The sequence below is a fragment of the Falco peregrinus genome, chromosome 2 (assembly GCF_023634155.1).
Source record: "Falco peregrinus isolate bFalPer1 chromosome 2, bFalPer1.pri, whole genome shotgun sequence".
Taxonomy (NCBI): Eukaryota; Metazoa; Chordata; class Aves; order Falconiformes; family Falconidae; genus Falco; species Falco peregrinus.
This window is the reverse complement of record NC_073722.1, coordinates 73,277,066-73,300,808: the sequence shown is the minus strand read 5'-3', so window position 1 is coordinate 73,300,808 and position 23,743 is coordinate 73,277,066. Positions and strand designations below refer to the sequence as shown.

Here is a 23,743-nt window from a genome sequence, read left to right as displayed (position 1 = left end):
ATCCAAGACACGTGCCCTGTAGATTTTTTTTTTTTTTTTTTATTGTTCATCCCTAAACTGTAACTCACTAAGAATTTTTGTATGGATAGGATAGATTTTTCAGCAGCTGGAACGTCAGGAAATAGAAATGGAAAGCCCCCACTGAAGTATACAAATTACAACTCTTAAAAAAGTTACTTAAAGCTTAGAAAAGCAATGTCTAGCCTTTATGTAAATTTTATGTGTTTTAGTAACTGATCAGTTCTAATTCTGCAGCACCCTATTTCCAAGTGTATTTTAGATGTTGACTTTCAATCATCTCCTCTTGAGCAACCAGGTACAGATTTGGCTTTGGCCTTAAATTGTAGAGTCAGTTCATTGTCATGAGTGAAGATGTGTCTGGATTTTCCAGATTTCTAGTTTAGCTAATCTGTAGCCACTGGAAAATATTTGTACCACTCTTGATCAGTCCTGAAAGCAACCTGTCATAAATCATGTGTTTATTTTTCCCCCTCATGCCATAAATATCTGTAAAGCATACCTGCAGATCTACCTAACGGAGCAGCAACCCAGGACACCTCTGTAGCTCCCCAGACTTTGGAGATGCCACCTGCACCAGAATTTCCATCCACACCTTTACCACCCATGAGGTCTGCTCCCTGGTCATTCCCAAGTCTGTTCAATAAGTTTCAACATTTAAGGCACTCTACTTTATTAAGATACTTAATTCTGAGTGCTTATATATCTATCTATCTATATACATATATATATATATATATAGGCAGTAGTGCCTATACTTGTGGCTAACGTAGTCTGCTCAAAACTTGTGGCTGTGATTGCTATCTATGTCATAGTTTACTTTTTTTAATTACAATGAGATGTCTGATGGGTGCTTTCCTTCAAGTAGAGGGTTTTAAGACAACATTTTCTAGATTTTTTTTTCCCCCTATCACAACTGAAAAAAAGAAAGGATATGAAAAAAATCTGACAAATACATTGTCTAACCTCCACAAATCTAACACCCTAAAAAAAGTTGCACCAAAAAGTGTATAAAAATTAGGGAGTGAATCCCATGAGCACTTCTGTTTCTTTTCCAGTATTTCCTAAAAGTTAAGTTTTCCATCACATAATACGCTACTAAATATGTGTTCCAAATTTGTAAATGTAAAATGCAACTTGGCTTTCTGTGTTTATAAGCAGCAGAACACTTCTCAGCCTTCACTAAAAATGTGATTCTTCCTAAGTGTTTTGTGCATTGTTTATCCCTCTTATTTGTATTTTGCTGTAAATGCCACTTCCGCCCCCCCCCCCCCGCCCCACTTTACTAACACTTCCATGAACAGTATCTCCTGTTCAGCATACTGTTTCAATGTGGATTAAAAATCTCTTTCTCTGTGTGTCTCCATTTTGGTTTTATTTCTGTGAATGGAGTGAAAATGGTGCGAGACCAGAACCTGCCACCACTCCTTTGCTGGTAGCAGGGTGCTCCCCTGGCAGCGTCCCCTCTCCCAGACTTTCTGAACACGTTGCTGCAGCAGTTCCTGGGAGGTAAATCATTCAGAGAGGGTTTAAAGTCAGTGGACGATCTATCTATATGTTATTCTAGCCTAGATTTGTCTGTCTTGGGGGAGAGAGGGTTGTCTGTCATTCACTTAAAATAAACTTTATCAATCTGCCGTGACTAGGGGTTTTCCTGAAATGGTAGGAGCGGGCAGAAGAGAAATGAAATGAAGCTGAGCAGATTGATGAACAGTCTTGTGGATACCAGTTAAAATAAGAGACTGTTTAGTGTGTGTCAGTATGTTGTCCATGGGTGCCTACCCTGTCACCTGGATGGAGTAACTTTTTAGTGGTCTCAACTCAAAAGTGAATTCAGATTTCTTCAACACACAGAAAAGTGCCTTTAAGAATATAAAATATTTTTAAACAAGTGGATTACTTGGTTCATAACACTGTGCTGTGCTATGATGCAATCAAAGAAAACGAAATGATTATCTGGCAAATTTGCTGTCATTGGCCTTGGATTGCTTCACTGGCACTTATCTTGGCACATTGGTGGTGTTTGGGAGGTCATCTATAAGTACTAGACAGCGATGGTAATTTGGAGAGTTGTGATCATGTTATTGAAGGTCAGTAACATTTTGTGACTGTTTGTATTTCATAGTGCGAGAGTGTTTTTTAATTCCAGATGGCTAGTGTTTGTTACTCGTGCTCAAGCACAAAGTTAAAACATGAATCAAAGCTGTTCCTTTAAAAAGGAGAATTGAATGATCAGTGCCTGGTCCCGCCAGGCCCCTAGGCAGACACTTGTCCTTTCGAGAAGCATACAGGAATATGCTGTTGCCATGCCTGTGTGGGCTTTCTGCAACTAAAAGCTTACTACTAAGATTTGTGATAGACAGTTTCCCCTTTAAAGCAGTAGTGTCAATCAGCTGAGAGGGATGAGGTGAAACCTTGCAAGAAAAAGTGGAGCCTGGTTTGCTGCAGTGTCATTTGAAGGTTTTGTTGGTGTCTGGGAGAAGCGGGTACCTTCACGCCCTAATGTGAGATCAGGCAGGAAGGGGCAGTGGGTGACGATAGAGGTTTGCTTGGCCAGCCAGTACCTTCATGGTAACATCTGGTTTGAGCCAATATAGAAAAGATTTGTTTCTGATGGTTTCAGCAGCATGTCCTTCTAAATCCCGGGAAGGAGATGGCGGGGTAGTTATGGGTCACCAAAGATGAAAAGTACATGCAAAAGGTGTATGGCAATAGTGGTGGCTTGTTTGGTTTGGGTTTTGTGTTTTTTTGTGTTGTGGTATTTTGTGTTTGGTTTTGGTTTGGTCTGGGTTTTGGTGGTGTGTGTTTGTGTGTTTGTTTTTTGTTTTTGTTGTTTTTTTTTGGGGGGGGTGGGGGGTGTGTGGCTCCTAAGCGGAACTCCTGGGATGAAATGGGCAGGGGGAGAATTACTACTTCAATAATTGATTTTCATGTCTACCACTGAAACTCTTGTATGATTGTACCTACTGAGCTGCAAATGCCTTGCAGATACTGATGTAACAACTCTCTTCTCCTGTTTCTAGTTATTGTGTTCTCACTACTGTCACTAGTAGTGAACTCTACTAAGGAATTCTTTCTAAATTCTAGTTCTGGATCTGTGTCCAGGGAAAGGAAATTTTAAATCTACTCTCACTCAAGACCTATGGCGCTAAGTTTATTATTTGGCAAAATTAACCTAGCAAGAGAACAGCTTTAAAATGAGCCACAGGAGATCAAAAAGGACAGCTATAATCATGGTGGTTCAGGATGAGAGCTGAAGTGTTTATACAAATAGTGAAAAAAGGAGATGGATGAGCATTTTCTACTCAAGAAGGGCAGCAATCTAAGCAGCTTCTGCAGAGTTGTAGAAGGAAGGATTAGCACTGAGTGTGGGAAGGAAAGCGTAAATTATTTGACAAAGCTTTGTAGTCTTGATTCTCTCCTGAAACAAGAGGTCATCCGTGTAGCAACTATGTTTGATGTTTACGTTTTGTTTCTGAGCCAATGTCACGGCTTGTATAACACTTTCAGGTGGGAAACGTGCCCAAAGCTGATCTCCAAGATCCCCTTTTTACAATGTTAGCTATCAGAAATCCATATAGAGCAATTGGTGAGTGCCATATCAGATTTTAGGTAAAGCAGAACTGGGCCATCCAAAGGTCAGCAGACTTGCTTTTGCCACTAAACCCCCACATTTATCATCAGTGACTGGCATAGGTCTTTATTTTCCTAATCGGCTTCATCTTTTCTTGGCTGAAGCTCTGTGTGATTTTTACCACCCACTACTGAACCACCAAGAAGGAGAAAGAGCTTGCTGTGAAACGTATGAAGGATCTGGTTTTGATTACTGGATTAAAGTTAGATTCACTGCTTATAAGGCAGACTTCATAATGTAAAGTATAATGCTTTTTTTATCGTAGTTTTAGTTCTTTATTGAAAGCCTAAACTAGTCATATGGCAGTATACCCAACTACTGTAATTTATAGTGTATTATTACTCAATTTCATATATGTGATGTTCTCCTATAAGTTGAAGAGTGAAATATTTAAGAGCAATTGCAGCCTTTCCAGAAAGTTGCAAACAGTAACCTTAAAAAGTCACTCTGGCAACTTTAGACCATGTAAACCACAGAATCTGGCACTTTGTGAGAAATATATAAAGCAGATCCCATGCCAGAAAGTCGTTGGGTTGCTCTTAATAGACATGTTTTTTACAGTTGTACAGACCTACTTTTATCTTCTTTTAATGGAATTATTCCTGATAGTCATAAATACAAAGATTTAGTATTAAATAGTAGGTAGTAATCCTATTTTTTGTTGTGTACTTTCCGATTAGTGGATAGCCAAGAATATTCTCTGCAGAAATTGTAATCTTGGAGAGTAATTTCTTACTCTTTTTCTAGCTACTGCCAAAGCAAGTGAAAAATTGAAATATAATGAGTATGTACGTATGAATATTTGGACTCGGCTTGCTCTCCCTTTGGAACATATACTCAGTGGGATTTATTCCCCTTCCCCTCACCTTCTTCAAAGTCTTTTTTATAATTTATAAAGCTTCGCAAAGACACTGTATGAAGTTCTGGAGAACTTGAGGGCCGATGCAGGAAAGGGCATAATCCGTGCATATCCCTGGTTTGTCCTGAATTGTTGTAAGTGATGCTGTATGCTCCTCAACTCGGCCAGATCTCCTTTTGTGGTGGATCTGATGTTTCTGTATCTGTTTTCCTAGGTGACTTCCCTGGGTTGTGGTGGTCATGCAAAAGGCAATTTGCAAAGACAGGAGTTGCTCATTTAATGGTCAGATGAACGATGGGTTGGGAGAGGAGTGGAGGTCTCAGACTGACTGAACTAAAACGGTCAGATCTTTTATGGTTGCCTTGGTTTGGTGACAAGCAAGAGGAAGCAGAATATGGGAGAAAATACTGCTTTCCTGTGGTGAATGCTGCTTGTCCTTCTGCTTTCTTTTACTTCAGAGAACTTGTGTTTGAGAACCCTTTGGAAGCCTTACCCAAGTGTGCACCTCACCCCCCTGCAGTTGTTCAGGTTTTAAATACCAGCAGCCAAAGTAGCCACAGGGTCTAAAATGTCATCTGCTTACACTAGGTGGAATTTCTAATATGCTGGTTGTGCTCTTGTCCAAACTTGTTGAGTAACTACTTTAAACTATCCAAATAGTTTGGGTTTGTGTTAAACAAGCCTAGTTCTAAGCTGTCAAGCTTCAGCTGTAAAAATGCCCCAAAGAGTCAGTTTCAGCATGGTCTGATTCCTCAGGGATAAGTAAGTTGTTCCTAGGGAAAGAAAAAAAACATCCTTATGTATGCTACTCATTCTTCTTACAAAAGATGCAAGAACGCCAGCTAGAAAGATTTGTCCGTTACAGTTAGATATTTTAAAGCAAATGAGAGGTTTCTTCTCCGTATGTTTTCTTGTTATAATTACTTGTGTAATTAACATCATCTAGGAAAATAACGGTGGAGTTGCCTGCTGCAGATGCAGCAAGCTTTTTGACAGCTGATACAGCACCTCCTCTCCCAGTGAAGTGTGCTGTGGCCACGCAGACCTCCGAGCTCCCCCTGCCCACCGCTGCAGCCCTGCCTGTGGAAATGGCCCTTGGGCTGTCTCCTGCTCCCACCAGGTACATCTGAGCAAGCTGCATTAAAACAGGCACAAGCAGAAACTATAATTTTACTATAATTTTACATACAGTTTCACCTGGTGGGGGTTTTTTTTGGTGTTTTTTTGTTTGTTTGGTTGGTTTTTTTGTGATGATGTAATCAAGATGGAGCAGCTTACAGAGTGTCTCCTGACCCTCATGCTGCTCTGGATGTTTGCATAGTGATTAGAAATTTGAGTAGCTTCTAGACAGAAGTTAGAAAAATAATTAAAGTGGCCCTTAGATGGAGGTGGAGAAACCAGTCATGGGCAGGAGATTTGGTTGGAAGGTGTCTTAGTCAGCAGTTGCTGATGTGGGTTGGATCTATAGTGTCAAAGTGTGGAAGAAGGTTTTTGGGGAAAGGCACAGCAGGGTGCACGTAATGTATGATGCTTTGATATTCCACACTTCATTCACCTGCCTTTCAATTGTTACTCACCCTTGCTACAAAATGGGTACTTTTCAGTTGTCCAGTAGCATTAACTTGTGTAGTGATGGGACATCCAGAGTACAGTGTTCATCAATAGGAAAAGTAAGTGCTTCCCTCAGTAATTAACACTCTGGGATATTAAACCGTAGCTGTGGGTTTGGTTTTTTTTTTTATGGTTAAAGAGAGCTGTTAGAAGTCCTTAAATTAACTCCTCTCAAGCGTCAGTTAGCATTGTCAGAGGTGTAATAAGTGTTTGAGTAATGACTTTCCTTCTCTTGCTGCTTTTGGGCAGGCATGAAGCTTCTCTGCCTACTTGTGAAACAAATTCTTTCAATAAAATCTCAAGCTGTCAGTCTAAATCATCTGTAAGTCATACAAGGTAAATCTTTTAAGGTATGTACAGCAGACTGCTAGGTATAAGCAAGATTTTCAGGCAGCATTTCTGCATTTACATCTGAGAAGTGGTATAAAAATATAGTGGTGTAAGTGTTCTGTTGATTTCTGCAATGATTTTAAAAAAATACACAGCAATCCTGTGAATAACCTTGAAATTTCAAGACAAGAGCCTGAGTTATGAATTCACCACTGTAGAAATAATTCCAGAGCCAGTCTGATCTTTCACTTTTTATTTTATTTTTTTATTTATTTTGCCTGTTCACATTCTTCCCAACCCAGATAATAAGTAGGGAAAACGAAAAGGGGGTGAAGAGCATGCTGCATTTGGTAAAGGTGGTATAAATAGACCTGCTGAAGTTATATCAGCAAATATTCCAAATTTTTCCATGTTTATTATTTATTATGAAAAAAAAGGAGAAGTTAAATTACCTTTAGGGCTCTTTCTGTCAGCACAATGGAGACTTAGATGGATCCCCGTGGAGTGTCCTGGGCCTTGGTTCAGTGGGAATGACTAAGGGGTGCAAGACAGAGTATGGGATGGGGAATTTGAAGGGTGATAGATGCTGAATGCTGACTTGATAAAGGGAAAGTTTTATTTGTGGGTGAAATCAAAATTGTGTTTTTCTGTATTAGTATTCAGGTGGCTAATACGTTGCCTGATGTCTCTGTGAGTTGGGAACCTACAATCCCATAACTTTCCGATGTTTAATGCGGTCTGGTATTGTGCTGTCTTTCTGTCAATATTTCCTGCTTTCTTTGTTTTCTTGTCTGTTGGTTCAAAGCTTCTGTGCTAGAAAAGTACTGCTGGAAAATCCTTTTGGAAGTCTGCCCACGTTTGGATCTCCTTCTCTTCCCATTCTTTCTCCTTTCAAGCAGAGATCAAAAATTAAGAGTGTGGCTGCTGCTGCAGTGTCTGCTGCCATTGCTGTCCGGGCCAGGTAGACATCAACTTTAAAAGGAACATTTTCTAATATGGTTTTAGAAAGTTCAAGCTCATACAAGAATAATCAGTGCCTGGCATGGTTGCAAAATCAGCTTTTTCACAGTTGCATGGTGGGCAAGTCTTTAGAATATGTCCAAGGCTCCCATGACCTATTTTTAAATGAGCTCCAGACTGCTGCTCTGAACTTTGGTGCGTGATTTTACCTTTCTCATCCTCATGATAACCTATTTTACTGTTCAGTTAGTAAACTAGCTGTAAATAACAATTGTGTTATATGGGTTACAGAATAATCTGCATCTCTGAGTAACCTTTGGACACTTGAAGTCAGTAACTCTGAGTTCCATCCAAGTTGTACAACATTGCTTTTTATAAAGGCTTAGACCAGTGGTCTCAAGTGTTTCAATCAGGCATTCATATCAATAAACATTTTTGGAGCATGCAATATATGTTTATTTATATATTTCTAAATTATATAGATGTCCTAATGTACTGATATATTATGTACATTTTAAAGCATACAAAAAGCAGAAATGTAAAAAGTATGAGAAAAAGATGAAATAAACACTATTTTCAAAATATTTTCTATTTTACTTTATTAATGGTAAAAATAAAATAAAACGAATTTACCCTTCACACCCAATGTGTTGTCCATCCCCTGTGGTGTGCAACCTCCAGCTTGGGGGCTACTTATTTAGATGTAATTTCTGCACCAGTTATCCTAGGTTATGTTTCTCCATACTGTTACAGAATTTATTGGCTTTTCACAAGGGTTTTAGGGTTTTCAGTCGTCCCAGCCAGCTTAAACTTTGGTCACCTGGTTTCTTTACCTGTTCTTTTTAAACGCTTGCTAGACTCTCTGAACCTAGCGTCTACCGCTCGCTTTTGGATGCTCTGCTCATCACACCTGTCACTGAGCCGCCTCTGCAGGCCATCAGGCCCCCCAGGAAGTCCACAAGTGCTCTGGAATTGCAAAAGAGCAAGAGGTATTGTCTGAGTGTGGTGCATGGTTGGTACTTAGGACTTGCAAGAAACTGGCTTTTCCTTCAAAAGCCTGTTTCTGTCGTCTGCATGCTTGAAGCAGTCTGCCTGCTGTGGTCTTTGGCACCAAGTCACCAGCCCCCAGATATGACTGGTTTTGCCTCTTTGCAGAGCTAATGTGCACCCTGGTCCTGCTGGTGGTGTTTGTGCAAGTCCACCATACTAAGCAAAGGTTTCCTCGCTGGCATCAGGTGCCCTGCTAAGACACACGGTGCTGTTTGTGTTGCACCACCAGCCTCCAAGGGAGGCACCATCACTCTGAATAGCCGACTGGAGAAGAAACCAGGTATTCTGGCTTGAAACCTCTGTCCAGGTGAATTATTTGCAACAGTTCCTTGAACAAGTAAGGGACGTGTTCGGCTGCAAGGGTGCTCCGTGAACAAAGAGCTGCTCTTTTTCAAAACTCACTTTTAATGCATAAAATCAAATAACTGGCATGTGGTGCATTTAAAATTATGTGCTGTCTTGGCCCTTTGTTCCCGCACTGATTCTGTTCAGCGCACAGGACTTTTTGTTTTCATTTGCTAACCGCAGCTATGTTAACACTCGCTTCTGTGGCAAGCTGCTTTTATGTAACTGACTTCAGCCTCAAAGGCAGAAATCTATTTGGTTATTTTACAGGACAGTATGTATTAAGTTGTGCTGAGGAAGAAATAGTTTGTGGGTTTTCATGTACTTATTTGCATCTTCACAAGAGTAAAACTGTTCTAAATGTAAGGCCCAATTATAAGTGGAACTGACATCCACTTGATGTTGAAACCTCTGTTGAGTGAGTTCTTCCCCTCTTGTTCCATGGCTTTCAAGGTGACCTCGGTCACTAGAAAAGGCTAAAGTAGCCCTAACCTTGGGGAGGGTAAACGGTAATTGTTAGACACAAACAGACAGTCTTAAGTTGTATATATAAGATATAACACAATATTAAATACTAACGTTCTTTTTGCCATTAAGTGATACTTACTAGGAATTTTTTTTATGTATGCATCCAAAGGGAAAACCTCTCCAGGAATTCTGATGCCTGTGCAATACAGGTGAAGTCCAGGACATGCTGCCAGCAAGACTTAGTTCTTTAGCCGCAGTATTTGTTTGCTGATAGTTGGTAGAGCCAATGATGGCAGTGAAAACGAAATTCCTGATTTCCCTTTTCTTTTTTTCACTCACTCACTAATGTACATTGTCTGTTGCATAAGCTGCAAATGAAGGTGGATTTTTAAAATAATGGAAACATTGTCCTTCCTGACTCTGAAACCGGCTTTATGTTTATTCATCATTTGCTCACCCACCACATGGAGAGAAACTGTCCTGGTTTTGGAGGTTTATTTTTGGAGTTGCAAACACTTACTTCTGCTAGGAGGTTGAGATTCCCAAACTGACTGTGTTTGATTCCTGTCCCTTATGAGTATATGGGGCTGTCTGTTGGGAAAGGCAGCAAGCAATGAGAAGAACGTTCATGCTGCTCTAGTTCAAGTGCAGTTTTGGAGGGTTTTCTCTGTTTTGTTCATCCAACTGGCAGAGCTGAAGAGAGGTGTGTCAAGGAGCCGGGGGTATACTGGGAGTACAGTGGCCATACAAGCCCTGCCCGAAAGACCTGATGAGTATTGGATATGTCAAGACCCAGGTTCAACAGCTTGAAATAAACATCTGTAGGTTATCAGGGGGCTTTAAGTGTTATTTCTAAACTTCTGGAAAATGAATTTTCTCTTAAACTGTTGCAATAGCCAGGTTATCCTAGTTCGGGTTGCTGTGTACAGGCTGTGGCATAAGGTGATAGAGGAAGCACATGATTTTCAAGCTGATGGGGACATCCCAAGTAGGCTGTGACCTAAAATTGGGGAAATGTGATGTAGCAGTGCCATTAGTCTGAGAATGTTATGCGTAAACTGGATTTTTTGAAGTATTTTTCCAAGAATAACTGGTGTTGATCTGAATGTACCATACGACATTCCAGGGTAATGATTTCCATTTTCCTTCGTACCACCCTGAGCTGCCAGTGCCAGTAATGAGGAAGGGGTTGCCAGTAGATGGAACCGTAGAAATGAAGCTTTGTGCTACCTCATCCTAGTGAATAAAGGAGCACAACCTTTATTGTATGGCTTGAAACATGTAGGTAAAGGAGATAAAAAAAGATAAACTCTGCTTACAACTTACTGTCAGTAATTACATATCCTCATTTGAGTTCAACAAGATCAAGCAAAATGAATCAATTATGTTAGGAAAAAATATACTAGATTTGAGAGGAATCTACTTACTGAGCATGACAATGTTTTTGCATTACTGTCCATCTGATGACGTATGGTAAAATGTGCAAGAATGTAATGATGAAAAATTATTTTAAATGGCAGATCGCTTTATCCCACAACACAATAGTTGGTAGGAAGGAGAGCTGAAATCTTTTGCCCCATCACTAAAGAGATTAGTGTGTGACATTGTAGAGTAGAATAGCTTGTTCAGAAAACAAGCGGCTCAACCAGGAAAGCCAAGTAAATAAGCTTGAACAACGTTGGGTGTGTGTGTGTTTTCTGGCTTTATCTTGTATAATTTTCAGCAAAAGGTAATGAATCTATTTTATCAAGGTAGCTTAGGCTTGTTTCTGTATTCTCTGGTGAAAAACTCAAGAAGATTGTAGCTATAATAAAAGCAGGGTTTCGATTTTGTTCTGCAGTAGGGTTGCTCCCTTTTATCCCTCTCACTTCATATTCTTTGTTCCAAAACCCTGGCTGTCTTAAACTGCTCTGTACAGGGTAGCTACCAGAAAACTTGACGTTTTCCTGACTTAATATCTGTCATTAACTCACCTGAAATAGTGCTGAACATCTACGTGTTTTCTTCCCCTACCACACTCCTCAGAAATGGACTTTTTTTTTTTTTGTATCATAGCCATGCAGAAATTGAATAAGCTAAGCATTCATCCTGATGGCAATAGAGATAGACATAAGTTTATGGGGGCTTGTGTTTTCTAACAAATGACATATATGCAGCAAAGGAAAATGTGTTTTAATATCTTGCATTTCCAGGAATTGGAGATTTGCCCTAAAATTAAATCACATGGGAAAAAAAACTGTGAAATTTGGGAGATGCTAGCAAGAATGGGCGTTGACATGGCTTTTGCTTTATCTCCCTGATGCTACTTGAAAAAGGGAATGGTCTGGCCTTGTGACATAAACATTGTGACTCTGAGAGAATACTTATTCTGAAAGATGCTTTGAATTGTTTCTGCCTGGAGCACTGCTTATAGAAGGGTTAAACACTTCCTCACTGTAACTTGATATGGAAATATCTCCACTCAGATGACTTTCTCTGCTCTTTCATTTTATTATTTTATTTTACATTTTCTTCTTTCTTGCAAGCTAATGGAACACTGCTAGGTTAACATGAAACGTAAACACTGTTTAAAAAAAGCCGACTGAGGCCACGGGTTTGCAGTAGGGGTGGGAACAAGGTCAGCACTCAGTATTTCTCGTCTGCTGTTTCTCTATTGTTGCACCAGAAAACCCTTGCAGAAAGGCCTACGTATTTCCCACATCCATGGGGTTTTGTCATCATTCTCGTACCTGGCTTGTTCTAGTCTCCTATGTATGTCTTTAGCTAGTGTGTATTTTGATACTGGATAAAACGATGTTTTGATCACTTAAACAACATAGTTTAAAACAAGAAGTTGAGATCTGAGATTCAAGTTTTATCTTAGCTGTGCTAATACCTTGCTTTGGAGAAGCATCTGTGTAACAGCTTGCTTGGTCTTAGGGCAGAGAAATCATTCCTCTCTTACTCTGAAGTTGCAAAGTTTCATTAATATAAATGTTTAAAAAAAGTTTGTATTAAAAACTTCTTCCCCCCCACGTTCAGTGCTACATCAAGTACTGTGTGTATAATTTAGAAGCCTTTTATTCAGGATTCTGCAACATGCTTGATTCCTGCTAGGGGTTAGCAGACAACCAACAGGCAGCAATGTGTAATGCAAGTGGAATCTTAATTTTTTGTTAAACTGTTCCGGTTTTAGAAGCCCTAAAGCAGAATCAAGGCTATCATATTCCACTGGTTTGTGCCAGAAACCAAGAACAGTGATTTGCTCACATCTTTTCTTTCTTTTTCTCATTAAAGATTTAGTGTTCTTAAAGGAAAATAACCTCACAGAAGTCCTGGCTATCTGAAGAAGGCATTTACAGACTCTTAGATACTACGTGACCTCTTCTGTCCGCAAGCTTCCTCAGACCACAGGGGAGTTGTTCCTAGCTCATGCAGTTGTTCTGGACAGCAAGTGGGAGTTAAAATATCATTTATAATCCAGAGAACTATTAGAAAAATACTGATGTATCAGACTGAGCTCAGGGCTCAAGTGATGGTGTTTGCAGATGGATAACCTGTATCCTTGGGCTTACATGAGCAAAAGGTCCACCCAGAGCTCTTGAGCCTGTTTGGGCAAGTCTGAGAGACTTGGTGCCTTGTTACCATTTTAGTGGTGTTGGAAGTTACATGATGACAAGCTGTGTTCATTTTCAGTTAGAACTATAGCTTCTCCTTTGGCTATAACCATCATGACACACACTTATCTTCTCTAGAATGTGTGTGAAGAAATTCTGGGCAGTGTTACATCGGAATTTCCATGGAAGTATGGAGGCAGGTTTAGGCATCTGTAGCCCCAGATCATGTGTTTTTCTTCTTTGGGATTCTGGGGAGAGAAGAGGGCTGTCAAAATGTCTAAATACATTTAAAAGGTTTTTCCAGTGCTAATTTCTTAAAATGCCTCTGAAAAGTGTTCAGCTTTGTCTTGACGCACCTGATTTTGGGAAGGAAGGGAGTGTGGTATGGATGCAAATATCTAAGAGTGATCTCTGAAGAAGTGGTGCTCATTGTACATGTGACCTGGACTTGTTTACCTCCCCTGCAGATTCCTTGCCCGTCGCCCCTCTGTAGCATCCAAGAAGCTCTCAGTACCATGTTCAGCAATGGGACAGTCATCTGGCAAATGTCTTTTTCTCCCTGTCCCCCCGCCAAAAAACAGGGTGTAATACAGTGTTTGGTATTTGAGGAGGAAGATGCGGTGGAATAGCAGAGCAATCATTACTTACTTTTTAGGCTATTTTGCCTGTTTCCACAGTGCTTCTGTTGATCAGGAGGGGCTAAGTCTGAGGAGCCTGTTGTGAGCTCTGGATTACATTTGCACTGGAGCTCTGTGTGTCTCCTCAGGTGTCAGACAGGTGTCCGCCCCCCCCCCCCCCCCCCCCCCCCCCAAGTCCTTCATTTTCCATACATGCCCTTACTCTGTTAGAATAGGGCTGCGTCATGCAATAGGAGCTTGTTCTCCATGGGAATTCAGAAGAGTGTCATGTAGGAGCCAGCATATGTCAAAGTTAGAGAGATGCCGTTGGCTTGCTTCTCTGCTGGACTTTTTCTTGGGCCACCTATGCATTCTGTTTCCCTTGCACCCGCTTCCAGGCTTATCTTGGTTAGTGTCCCCATAATTTAATTAAACAGATCATGGGTTTTCAGGACACACAACTGAGTCAGTCAGGCTCATATTCCACTGTTCCTTCATTCTTGAACTGTTCACCCCCCCTTGCCCAAAGCTTGACAGCAGAGCGTTTGCATCTTGCAAGCAGCATTGTCTTTCTTAAGATAGATGTGACACTTGGTTGCATCGGTTTTCATAATGGAAAACTTTCATTTTTGCTGTAAGTATTCATCAGGTGTATGAGGATTCATCTAAGAGTTATGAAACAGTTAAAAGGTTAAAGCTAGACTTAGAAGGTAGGCTTCTCATTAGTAACAGTACAGGTGTTTTGACATTGAAATGTGCTTGACCTGAACCTGACCTTTGAGTGTCGTCTGGGAAGTTTGAGAAAGCTACTTATGTAAAACTTGGTAAAGACGTAAGGTTTATTATTCCTCCTTCAGTTTTCTAGTGATGATGCTGAAAAGCAGATGGGAGCTCCCTTCCATAACCTATTCAGTTTCTTGAATTTCTGTATATATTTTCATCTCTGCAAACCATGAATATGCTAGGTAATCAGTATCTTGGGTTGTCATTGTGCAATATCTTAGTGACTTACAAAATACTAGTAGGCCTAATTGTAGGTATTGCACAGCCAGTTTGCAGGGAAGTGTGCTTCTGAAAAGTTAAATAGCTATATTTATAAAGATGGATAAAAATAATTGGAGTTTGGGTGTTTCTCAGGGTAGAAGAACATGAAGTAAAATGTTGAGCAATTAATTTTAAAGCATGAATTTGAAAAAGTTTAGCATTTAGAAGGTTGAACGTCTCTGGGGTGCAGCATTTCTCTGAAAGGGAGACAAAGATGGATTTATATGTCTCTATGGAGAATGCTGCACGTGCGCTACCAGGCAACTGTGTGACTGGGGGCTGTAATTCAGGAAAGCCAATGTGTGCCCTGCTCCCTGCAGCCAGCTGTGGGTGGGCAGCATCCCACTGGAGACACTTGCCAAGCTGCAGCAGCAGCCTGCCTGTTAACCACCTGTAGTGCCGGCTTCAGTTTATTCAACCCCTGCTTGAAAGAACCAGGCAGAGTACAAAAGGTGTCCAAGTCCTGTCGAAGTTTTGCCCTGAGGCCACCATGATTTCCTCTGTCAGAACAATGGCTTCAAGCTTTTCCCTTGGGAAGGGTCTCTCTAGGATAATCTCCTGGCACATAAACTGCAAGAGGTGGTAAAAAAAAAATTAATCACAGCTGGTTTTACAGCTGGGTTTATCATTGTCTTTTAGTTTGGTGTCGTTAGGATTCATCTAATTTCTGAATGAAAGCCAAAATGTCTCCAATAACCCGTTTCAGGAATTAGCATGCCAAATCATTCACAAGCCTCAGAATTAAACCACAAAAATGGCAATGGTGGAGATGCCCATCAGCGTTACAACTAACAAGTGTGTTAGTGTCTCTTTCCTTGCCTATCTCTACAATAAGGCTGCAGTTTTACAGCCATTTCCACCGTTTTCTATCCTTCTTCTGCCTGAAGGATACCCTTTTTGCTTGTCTTGCATCCATTTTTGCTTGTTAAGTAGTCACTTCTGTGTAGACAGCTGCTGATTCAGCAGGATTTCCTTATTTATGACGTATGTTTTGTATTATTTATGACTTTTATGTTCCAGGCAAAGACGGTAAAGAGGTGCTAGACTTAACAAGTGAGTTGACAGTGGTGATGAGTCTTTTAGATGGCAAAGGAGGAAACTCTCCTTTTTTTAGGATCAACAGTGTTTTGAGGAATTGTTAAAGTTGTAATGGGGCTCTGGTGTGGAGCGAGTGTCATGGGTTACCTGTCAAATGTACTCAACAGTGCAGAAGGATGTTTCTGTGACACTGAAGTTGCAGACACATTTTTTTTTTTTCATAGTAGAAGCCAGTCTTAAACTACCTTGTCATCTTCAACCGCTGAGCTGCTACTTCATGTCAGAGGGTGTCCTCCTAACATTTTTTTTTAGTCTACAACAGCACGTTCATGCAGTATCTTTCCACTGCTCCAAAATCTGTTGCCCAAAAAGACGTGTCTACTAAGCCTTTAAGGAGTCTAACGTGTACCTTAAATGCCTCCATTTGTGCTATACACATGTCTTTAAATATCTTTTAGCATTTGAATGTAACAGAATACAAGATCTCACTTTGTGCTTCACTGGGCTTGTGCATGCTACGTATAGCAAATCCATCAGTGTGTCAGTTCAGCACAGCTACTGCTGATACCAAAAGCCTACAAATGCAACAGCTGTTACTTATTAAACTGAGCGTTCATATATATTCTCTCAACTGTGAATCTTTTTTTTTTTTATCCCTTACCCAGAGAAAGATTGTAAATACATCAGTTATTAACCCTGTAAATTTAAAGACAAAAAAAATTAAGGTTATGAACTTGCTTTTTGGCCTCATGGTGTGTTCAAGTTCTTGCCTGTTGCACGGGCAAGGCAATGTTGTGCGTGTGCAATACGTGTAAACTAAAAATAGCTCAAGGATTTTTACTTTACGAAGTTTGACACAATCTGTAATTCTGTGACAGAACCCAGTGAAATATCCATAATGCACATGTGCTGTAAATTTGTTTTTCTTCAGTGGAGGAAAAGAATACAAGGCTCCTAATATGTCACCTCATGGGTTTCTACATTGCACAATATATGTATTTGTAGTTATTTTGGCTGTATTTTGCAATGTTGTTGAGTTAATTTCCTGGTTTTGTGATCCTTTCAGTTTGCAAATAACCTTCATTAGTAATTACTACTCTATGAAGATTATTTTTAAAAAAATGAAAATAGTTGTTTTCAGTTTCCCAACAGCAAATGTCCATTATATAGATACTGTTACACTGTATGAAAATTTTGTAATGGTAACTTCCCCATTCTTGAACAGCCTCTGGAAATAAGAAATGAAAAATTTTCTTGCTGCCAATATAATGAGTGGCTACTTACCCCCTACTTGAATTGTGATTAAATGCAGTTTTCTTCATGCATGTTTTTAAATATCTAAAAGAGTTCTACTAACCCTTAAAATATAAAACTGCTTTAAACTGCTCTAAAGAGGCAATACAAGATACTGTGTGCCTGTTGTTTAATGAATAAAGAAACTTACAGCTCTTAAAACACTAAATAATTTGTTGAAACAGTGCCCCATAGAATAAAATTGCATTTAATTCAGTCACTTTTAGATTGATGATTTTTATTGAGATCTACAAGTATAATCTGACTATATGAGTATTTGCCTACTCGCCAAGGAAAAAAAAAAGGTATTGAAAAAGTCTGGGAGTGTACCAAATTTACAGTAAGGATTCTGCTTTAACCTGTATCATGTCAACACTTAATTATTTTAAATTGAATTTGTGAAGGGATTTAGTTGTCTGTATTGACTTTTGATGGAAATTACTCAAGTATGCAGTTCTTCAAAAGCAGCTTGAAAACGTAAATGCCACAGCATTGTTCTGGGGTGATCGCCCCACCATCAGTGATGACAGAGTAGTGGCTTCTGCTCTGTTGCACTGAGGTGCTGGGATGTCGCTCCACATCTCTGTTTCACAGATGCTCTTGTCCTAGTAAGAAATCAATTTTATTTTTTCCTCCCTTGTTTCTGAACAGTGATTCCCTGGAGACCACCCAGCCTGCTGCAGTTACAGCCCCCTCCGTGAGGAGCATGCCTGCCTGCCAAGAAAACGCTGCTCCCACCAGTGCCACCCCGGCCGCCCCCCTCAAGCCAGCGGGACCCCCCGGTGCTGCCAAGTACTCGGGCTGGCAGCCTGCAAACCAAGCAGGTAACTCCCAGTGAGGCTTTTTCTCGTTTGTTTAAAGACCTTTGGATAGCTCAGGAGAACAGACTGCACCTTGGGTGTAAAAAACCAACAGCCTTCAGATGTCTATTTGTGTGTTTTGAGTACTGACCACTTTTTCTTCTCTCCTTTTCCAAACAAACGGATTTAGCAGTTTTAGTAACCCAGTAGCCCTATGTAAGCAGCTTCATAGATATATCTGATTTTGCAAACAAGAAAAATCAGATGTCTCTTATGTCTATTAAAAGCATATATACCCATCAAATATATATATATATACACACACACCTCACAGTTTCAACTTGGTGCTTCCCATGTGACTAAATTCAACAGAGCATATTCCATACTATTTCAGGGGCAGGAATATAACAGACATATGTTTTCCAAGTGATCTTTTCTGAAGCAGATGTTAATTAAAAAAAAAAAAAAAAAGGAAAAAGGGGTTAGAACATTGGAGTGGTTATATTTTTGACATTTGTAGATTTTATTGGAGCTGGGTGCCAGAGTATTGCATAGATATGTGATCTATTGTGATATGGAGATTTGTTTAAAGGTGGGTTATTTCAAGGACAATTTACATAGCTGCTACCGTTTATTGCAGTTTGGTAATTCTTATCCCTCGAAACCCACACCAAAATGCCTTGTGTCTGGAAGGCCTGCTATTTTGATTACGAACATTGTTATGTTATAACCATACCTGTATTAAAATGTGTGATGTGTGTAAGTGTGCACCTGTTTTTTTTAATATTACATGCAGTAATTTGGGGTAATCTTTTTAAAGTAGCTTCTTTCTTAAACTGAGTAAGTCCTTGATGCTGAACTGGAGTAGTAATTTCAAAGGCTCTAGGAAATCTGTATTAATAAGGAAGCTTCAACTGCAAATTCTTCTGGAAGAATGAGATTAATATTCTCCTTTCTCTTTCTGACAAGATCTAAGATGCTAAATACTTTTGTTGTTGTTGTTGTTCTACTATTAAGGATTTTCCCACTTTAAAAGTATATCCAATCCAGAAAAGGAACTACAGAGGCTCTGGCATAAAAATAAAGATAAAACATATGGGGTTAATGCTGTGTGTTTTATGCAATGCCTTTAGCACATGTGGCTAAATTACTGTTGGGCTTGGTAACAAATATATGTTTTGTTGTGGACATGCAGTTCTGCTAGCGAGCCTCAAGGTGGCGATACGCTGTCACGTCTATCCTCATCAAATACCCAGTACATTCCTAAGCACAACATAAAGACTTATTTAAATTTAGGTCACTTTTATTCTAGCATTGTTCTGCTACTTTAAGTTACTTTTCATTCGAGGGGAAAAAAAAATAATCAATCGACTCTTTTTAAAGTTACATTTTTGGTGACGTGTGTCCTTAAGGCAAATGTTTGGGGGCAGTATGATAGTCCTGCATTTTTTGTAAGCAACTGATTGTGCTCAGTGTTTGACATAACTCTCTTGCTGTCTCACCAAGTGATAAATTTATTTTATTTGCACAGAAGTCACTTGTCAGCTTGGAGTTTCAGTAGTACCACACCCATTTTCAGTATGTTGGTAGGTGTTCACTGCTAAATCCTACTGCATTACGATTAGTTGTAGTATTAGTACAAGTCTAATGTTTGAAATAGACTTCTTTTTTTTTTGGTTAATGATGAACACGCAAAGGATAAAAATTTAAAAGGATTAATTAAATTACACTTGATTCTGTACTTCTCTGAAAATCTGTGCTTATGCTCTTGGATAATGTGAAAGTATCTTTTTTCACATTAGAGGTACCAATTAGGTAAGTGGTGGGGAAAGCCAGCCAGAGAGTTTTCAGTTGTTATGTTCCAGAGTGGCTTACAAAAAACTTGTGAAATTTATACTGATAGAGAAGCTGGTGGAAGGCAATGGTTGTGAGGATGCCAGCTCTGTGCTGCCTTGCTGTAAGGTCCTGAGGTGCACTGCTCAACTTCCAAAGAAGCAAAGTCATTATCTGCTCCAGGAATATTGAGAGAGCCAGAAATAAAAACGGTAGAAGAAAGAGACACTGAAAACCCAAAGTTTCCTAAAACACAAAAGTGCAGGGAAGAAAACGCAGCAGTGCAGATGGCAGCTGCCTGAGAATTCACAGGGGCAGGAGAAGGTGTGATGTCCCAGGTGCCAGAGGAGCCTCAGCCTTTGCATCTTAGGAGCATGAGGAGTCACGCACTGCCACGGGAAGCCGGTCTGTGCTTGTCCCCTGTATGTGGAGCTGCTTGCTGAAACAGAGAGGAAAACCGGACTGTTTGGAGATGTCAAAATGCTCTTGGGCTTTGTTCATCTTTTACATTATCTGACTTCATCAGTCTGAAGGCACCTTCATCTTGCCTGCAAATGAGTGAAGAAGTGACATACCTGATGCTCCTGCTAGCCTGATTTCTGAGTTGAAAGGAAGCGTTTAATGATTCCATTGAAATTCCAGGAGTAGCCGATGTGCCGGAGACTTGTCCTCAGGTTATCTGACAGGTTTCACTGCAGTTGTGCCCTGTAAACCTGCTCTAGGCTCACCTCCGGTTTGATGTGCCACGCATTGCCCATGTTGTTCAAGGGGTCAGTAATGCAAAACTAGCAGATGGGAGCACGACCCATGCAAGTCATGCATGTTGTAACCCGAGCACGGTTACAACAGAGGCGGGATCAGCCTTTTTTTCTCAGACCTAAATTTTTAAAAAAAAAATAATCCAACGTTTTGCTGTACCTGAGCTTACTCAGGCTGAAACCAGCAGTCTGACAGGTAAAACTGTTTCAATAGTTGAGTGTGTTCATAAAATTAGTCAGATGTTGAAGAAAAACTATAACTGTTTCAGGGTATGTTTGGACTTCTGTCATTAATTCTACCGTTTGTTTGCAGTCTGTGAGCATGAAGTTTTTTAAAAGTAAAATTGCCAGTGCTTCACAGGCCAAACAAAATTTGGCATCATCAGTCTCACAAGATTTTAAACAAACAAAACCCTCTTGATTTCATAGTTGAAGCCTAGCTTAGGAAATAATTAGAAGGAAGACATAATCTTATGCAAATGTGTATATCAGTATGCTATTAATAACTGAAACTTGGAGTATAACATCGAGTTGTTTCCATAGCAAAGCAGGCATGTTGCAGGATTTTGTTTGTGTCTAGGGAAGCTTTAATCTGCTGTTTGATGGCATGTCATGAATATTACTAGTGATTTTATTTATTAAGATGCTCATAAGTCATTTGGTCAGAGAGCATCATTTGTTTCTTAGCTGGAATCTCCCTTTCTTGGATAGATCACCAGAGAATACCCTTACATATTTTTATTAAAAGTAGCATGGTTCCTTTTTTGTTGATTTGGTATAGGATTTGTGGAGGTTTTGTTGTGTGTTTAGGTTTTTTGGGTGGTAGGTTTTTGTTTGTTTTTTTTTTTTTTTTTTTTGTGGGCTTTTTTTTTTTCCTTTTAAGATTGTGCAGAGATACCCAAAGATGTCAGAGGGTTTTTGTTGCAACTGAGGTATGAGCTCCGATGACCTCTATTTCACAACCTGGAAAGAAAAAGCTGTTGATGAAAAAGATGATCTAAGTTGAATGGCTGAGGTAGTGAACCTGGAGATGCTTCAGGAACTGGGCGTCACTGTACAGAACTCAATTGTGATCCAAGTGATCTCGCAGTGGTAGCACCCTTGGAACTGACTTATCCTCATCTGCTGTTGGAGGGCACTCATGGAGTACCCGTGAATGCTATTTTGCTAGTCACCCTCTGTGAAGGTAACAGGTTTTATTCCCCTTTGGAATAAAATCCTGATATTAAAGGATTCCTCAGTGGTTTGGTAAAGGAAATGAGGGATGGCTGCCTCATGCTTTCTTTTAAGGCATGGGTAAGAAGCTGGATAAGCAGGATAAAAGCCTGGCTTGTCAAACAAACAAAGGAAAAAAATCTGATCTTTGGCACATGGGGTGCACAAGGGGTTGAAGATGGGGAGCAGGTGAGGTGTGCACACAGTGCAGCTGTGTCATCTACCTGGGCAGTGGTTTCCAAATAATGCATTTGCTACCAACCTGTCTTGTCTGTATTGTTGATATTTTTCAATTGTTGAAATAAGTCAAATTGTGGTTTAACGCACGTTACTGTGTGTTCAGTGTACAGGCTAGGATTCGTAATAGTTCGGACTTCATTTTTGTTGAGCTATGATGTTCTGTTCACCCACCAGAGGGAAAGGCTTTTTACAAGTTTATATTTAATTAAAAAAAAAAAAAAAGGTACCCAGAACATCCTATCTACATGGCAGTGAGTTATTCTACTAGTTGGTAACTAAGTGTTACCCTATGCCCATGTAGCATTGCTCACCCCCAAGCAACCCCAAAGCATTTTCCAGTCTCAGTACCATGTGCAAGCACATGATGCACGCACAGGAATGGTTTTCACCCACCACTGCCATGCAGTCACTTCTTGGGTGAAATGTAACAGCTGCTTGTCAGCAGGCTGTAACACTCCACGGCATCTTGAAAGGAAGTCAACAGCACCGTGGCAAATTGAAACTGCTGGGACAGTTTAAGAAAGTATAATTACCGAGTAAATGCAGTTACACAAACTGGAGTTTGGCCAGGAGACAAACTGTTCTTGCCGAAAGCGCAACAAGATCTGTAATGGTCAGAAGAGGTCAGGACTTCCAGTGTTACGTTTCTCACGTGAAATTGCCTCCTCTTTCCTTGTGTCTTCAAGATGCTGTTGGTGCCGTGGGAGCTGGAGAGGCTGGGTGCCAGGCACTGTCCTGCCACTGCCATGTCCTGCCTTCCCGTACAGGAGCTGGGCAGGCAGCATCCTGCTTTGCTTGTAGGGGTCTGGTGGGATCATGGGGTTACCACGGTGAGCTGGTACAGCTGGTGGCCAGAAGAGCTGGTTTGCTGCTTGGAGAGGAGGGTTTCATCATGATTGATGACCTACGTTCTTCCTAGGCTTGGCAGCTGAGTTACAAGGATGGGATGGGGAGGGTTTGCGATACAAGTATCTGAAGATTGCAGTTTTAAGTGACCAGTTACCCACATGTGCCAATTTCCTTATTCCCAGGGTCTCTCTCAGCCTGATACCACTGGGATATATAATCCCCTTCCAGTAGAGCTGCTTGGGAATGTCAGCATATTCTGCAGTGCTCACAACTGTCAGTTGCTTAATCCCGAGCCAGCACATGTGTTAAGCACATGCTCCCTTCAGCAAAGGGAACACACTTGGAAGCTGACTGTAAGCACAGAAAAATTGCTCCCCAGGCAACTTTGAAAAACTTTGCTATTTCCTTGCAGTTGTTTTTTTGTGTTTGGTAGACTTGCATTTACCATCTCTGGAGTTATCCTTAGTGTGCTGTCTTGCTGCATTTTTTTTTCGTTTATCCCATTCCCTGGATAATATTAGAACTTTAAAAGCAGGAGAAAATACAGGCCTGCTCATAGGTGTGATTTGACGTCCTGTCCTGCATATACTGGCAGTTTGGGTCTTTGTCTCCTTCCTTGCCACTTATTCTGTAGAGATTTGCTGAGGAAAATAGGGTAAAAGTCCAGACCATTATCAGACTGGGGAGTCTGCCCAGAAGGTCAAACAGTATGAAGCTGGGGAGAGGGAGGAAGGCACCAAGATTTATTGTGCTATCGCAGAATGCTTGGTCCTGCCAGTAAGGCCTTGCTCAAGGTCCGTAAAGGGTTGGACTGCAGCACTTACTGTCCTTGTCACCTTTGTGTTTCTGTGTTTCATTTGCCATTACCCCAGCCCTTGTTTCAGTTCTGTTGATCTTATAAGACACCCTGAATGGGTAAGTTAATCTGATAGCTCATCAGCTTTTGGAATATCTTTGCATGGAAAATGCAACCAAACTATTGTGTCACCATCACCTTGTTCTGAGTTTTGTTTTTAGAGCGCTCTTATCCTAATTTGTTTCCTTTGTAGAACAGGAAATTAAAGGCAGGACTAATTATTATAGGGGTTCGAGGAGCTGCATGCCCATTGAGGACCATGGTCTGAACTTGGGGAAGAAACTGGTGTAACACTAAAAGTTGTTAAGGCTAATCCTTATATCATTGGT

At 40.4% G+C, this 23,743-nt stretch overlaps 1 protein-coding gene and 1 long non-coding RNA gene across 7 annotated transcripts in view; one reads left to right on the top strand and one right to left on the bottom strand.

Moving 5' to 3' along the window:
* Positions 1-23,743, top strand: part of PDLIM5 (PDZ and LIM domain 5) — a 132,951-nt gene that overhangs the window by 84,570 nt on the left and 24,638 nt on the right. For all 6 annotated transcript variants that reach the window (XM_055794548.1, XM_055794542.1, XM_055794547.1 and 3 more), the window contains one exon: positions 17,515-17,687. In XM_055794548.1, coding sequence (XP_055650523.1) covers positions 17,515-17,687 — 173 coding nt within the window. The remainder of the gene's footprint in view (positions 1-17,514; positions 17,688-23,743) is intronic.
* LOC114010812 (uncharacterized) lies at positions 17,924-21,105 on the bottom strand. The gene is made up of 2 exons (XR_003552470.2): positions 20,072-21,105; positions 17,924-19,935 (listed from the first exon to the last, which is right to left on the bottom strand). It is a non-coding gene; the product is annotated as an uncharacterized LOC114010812 (long non-coding RNA).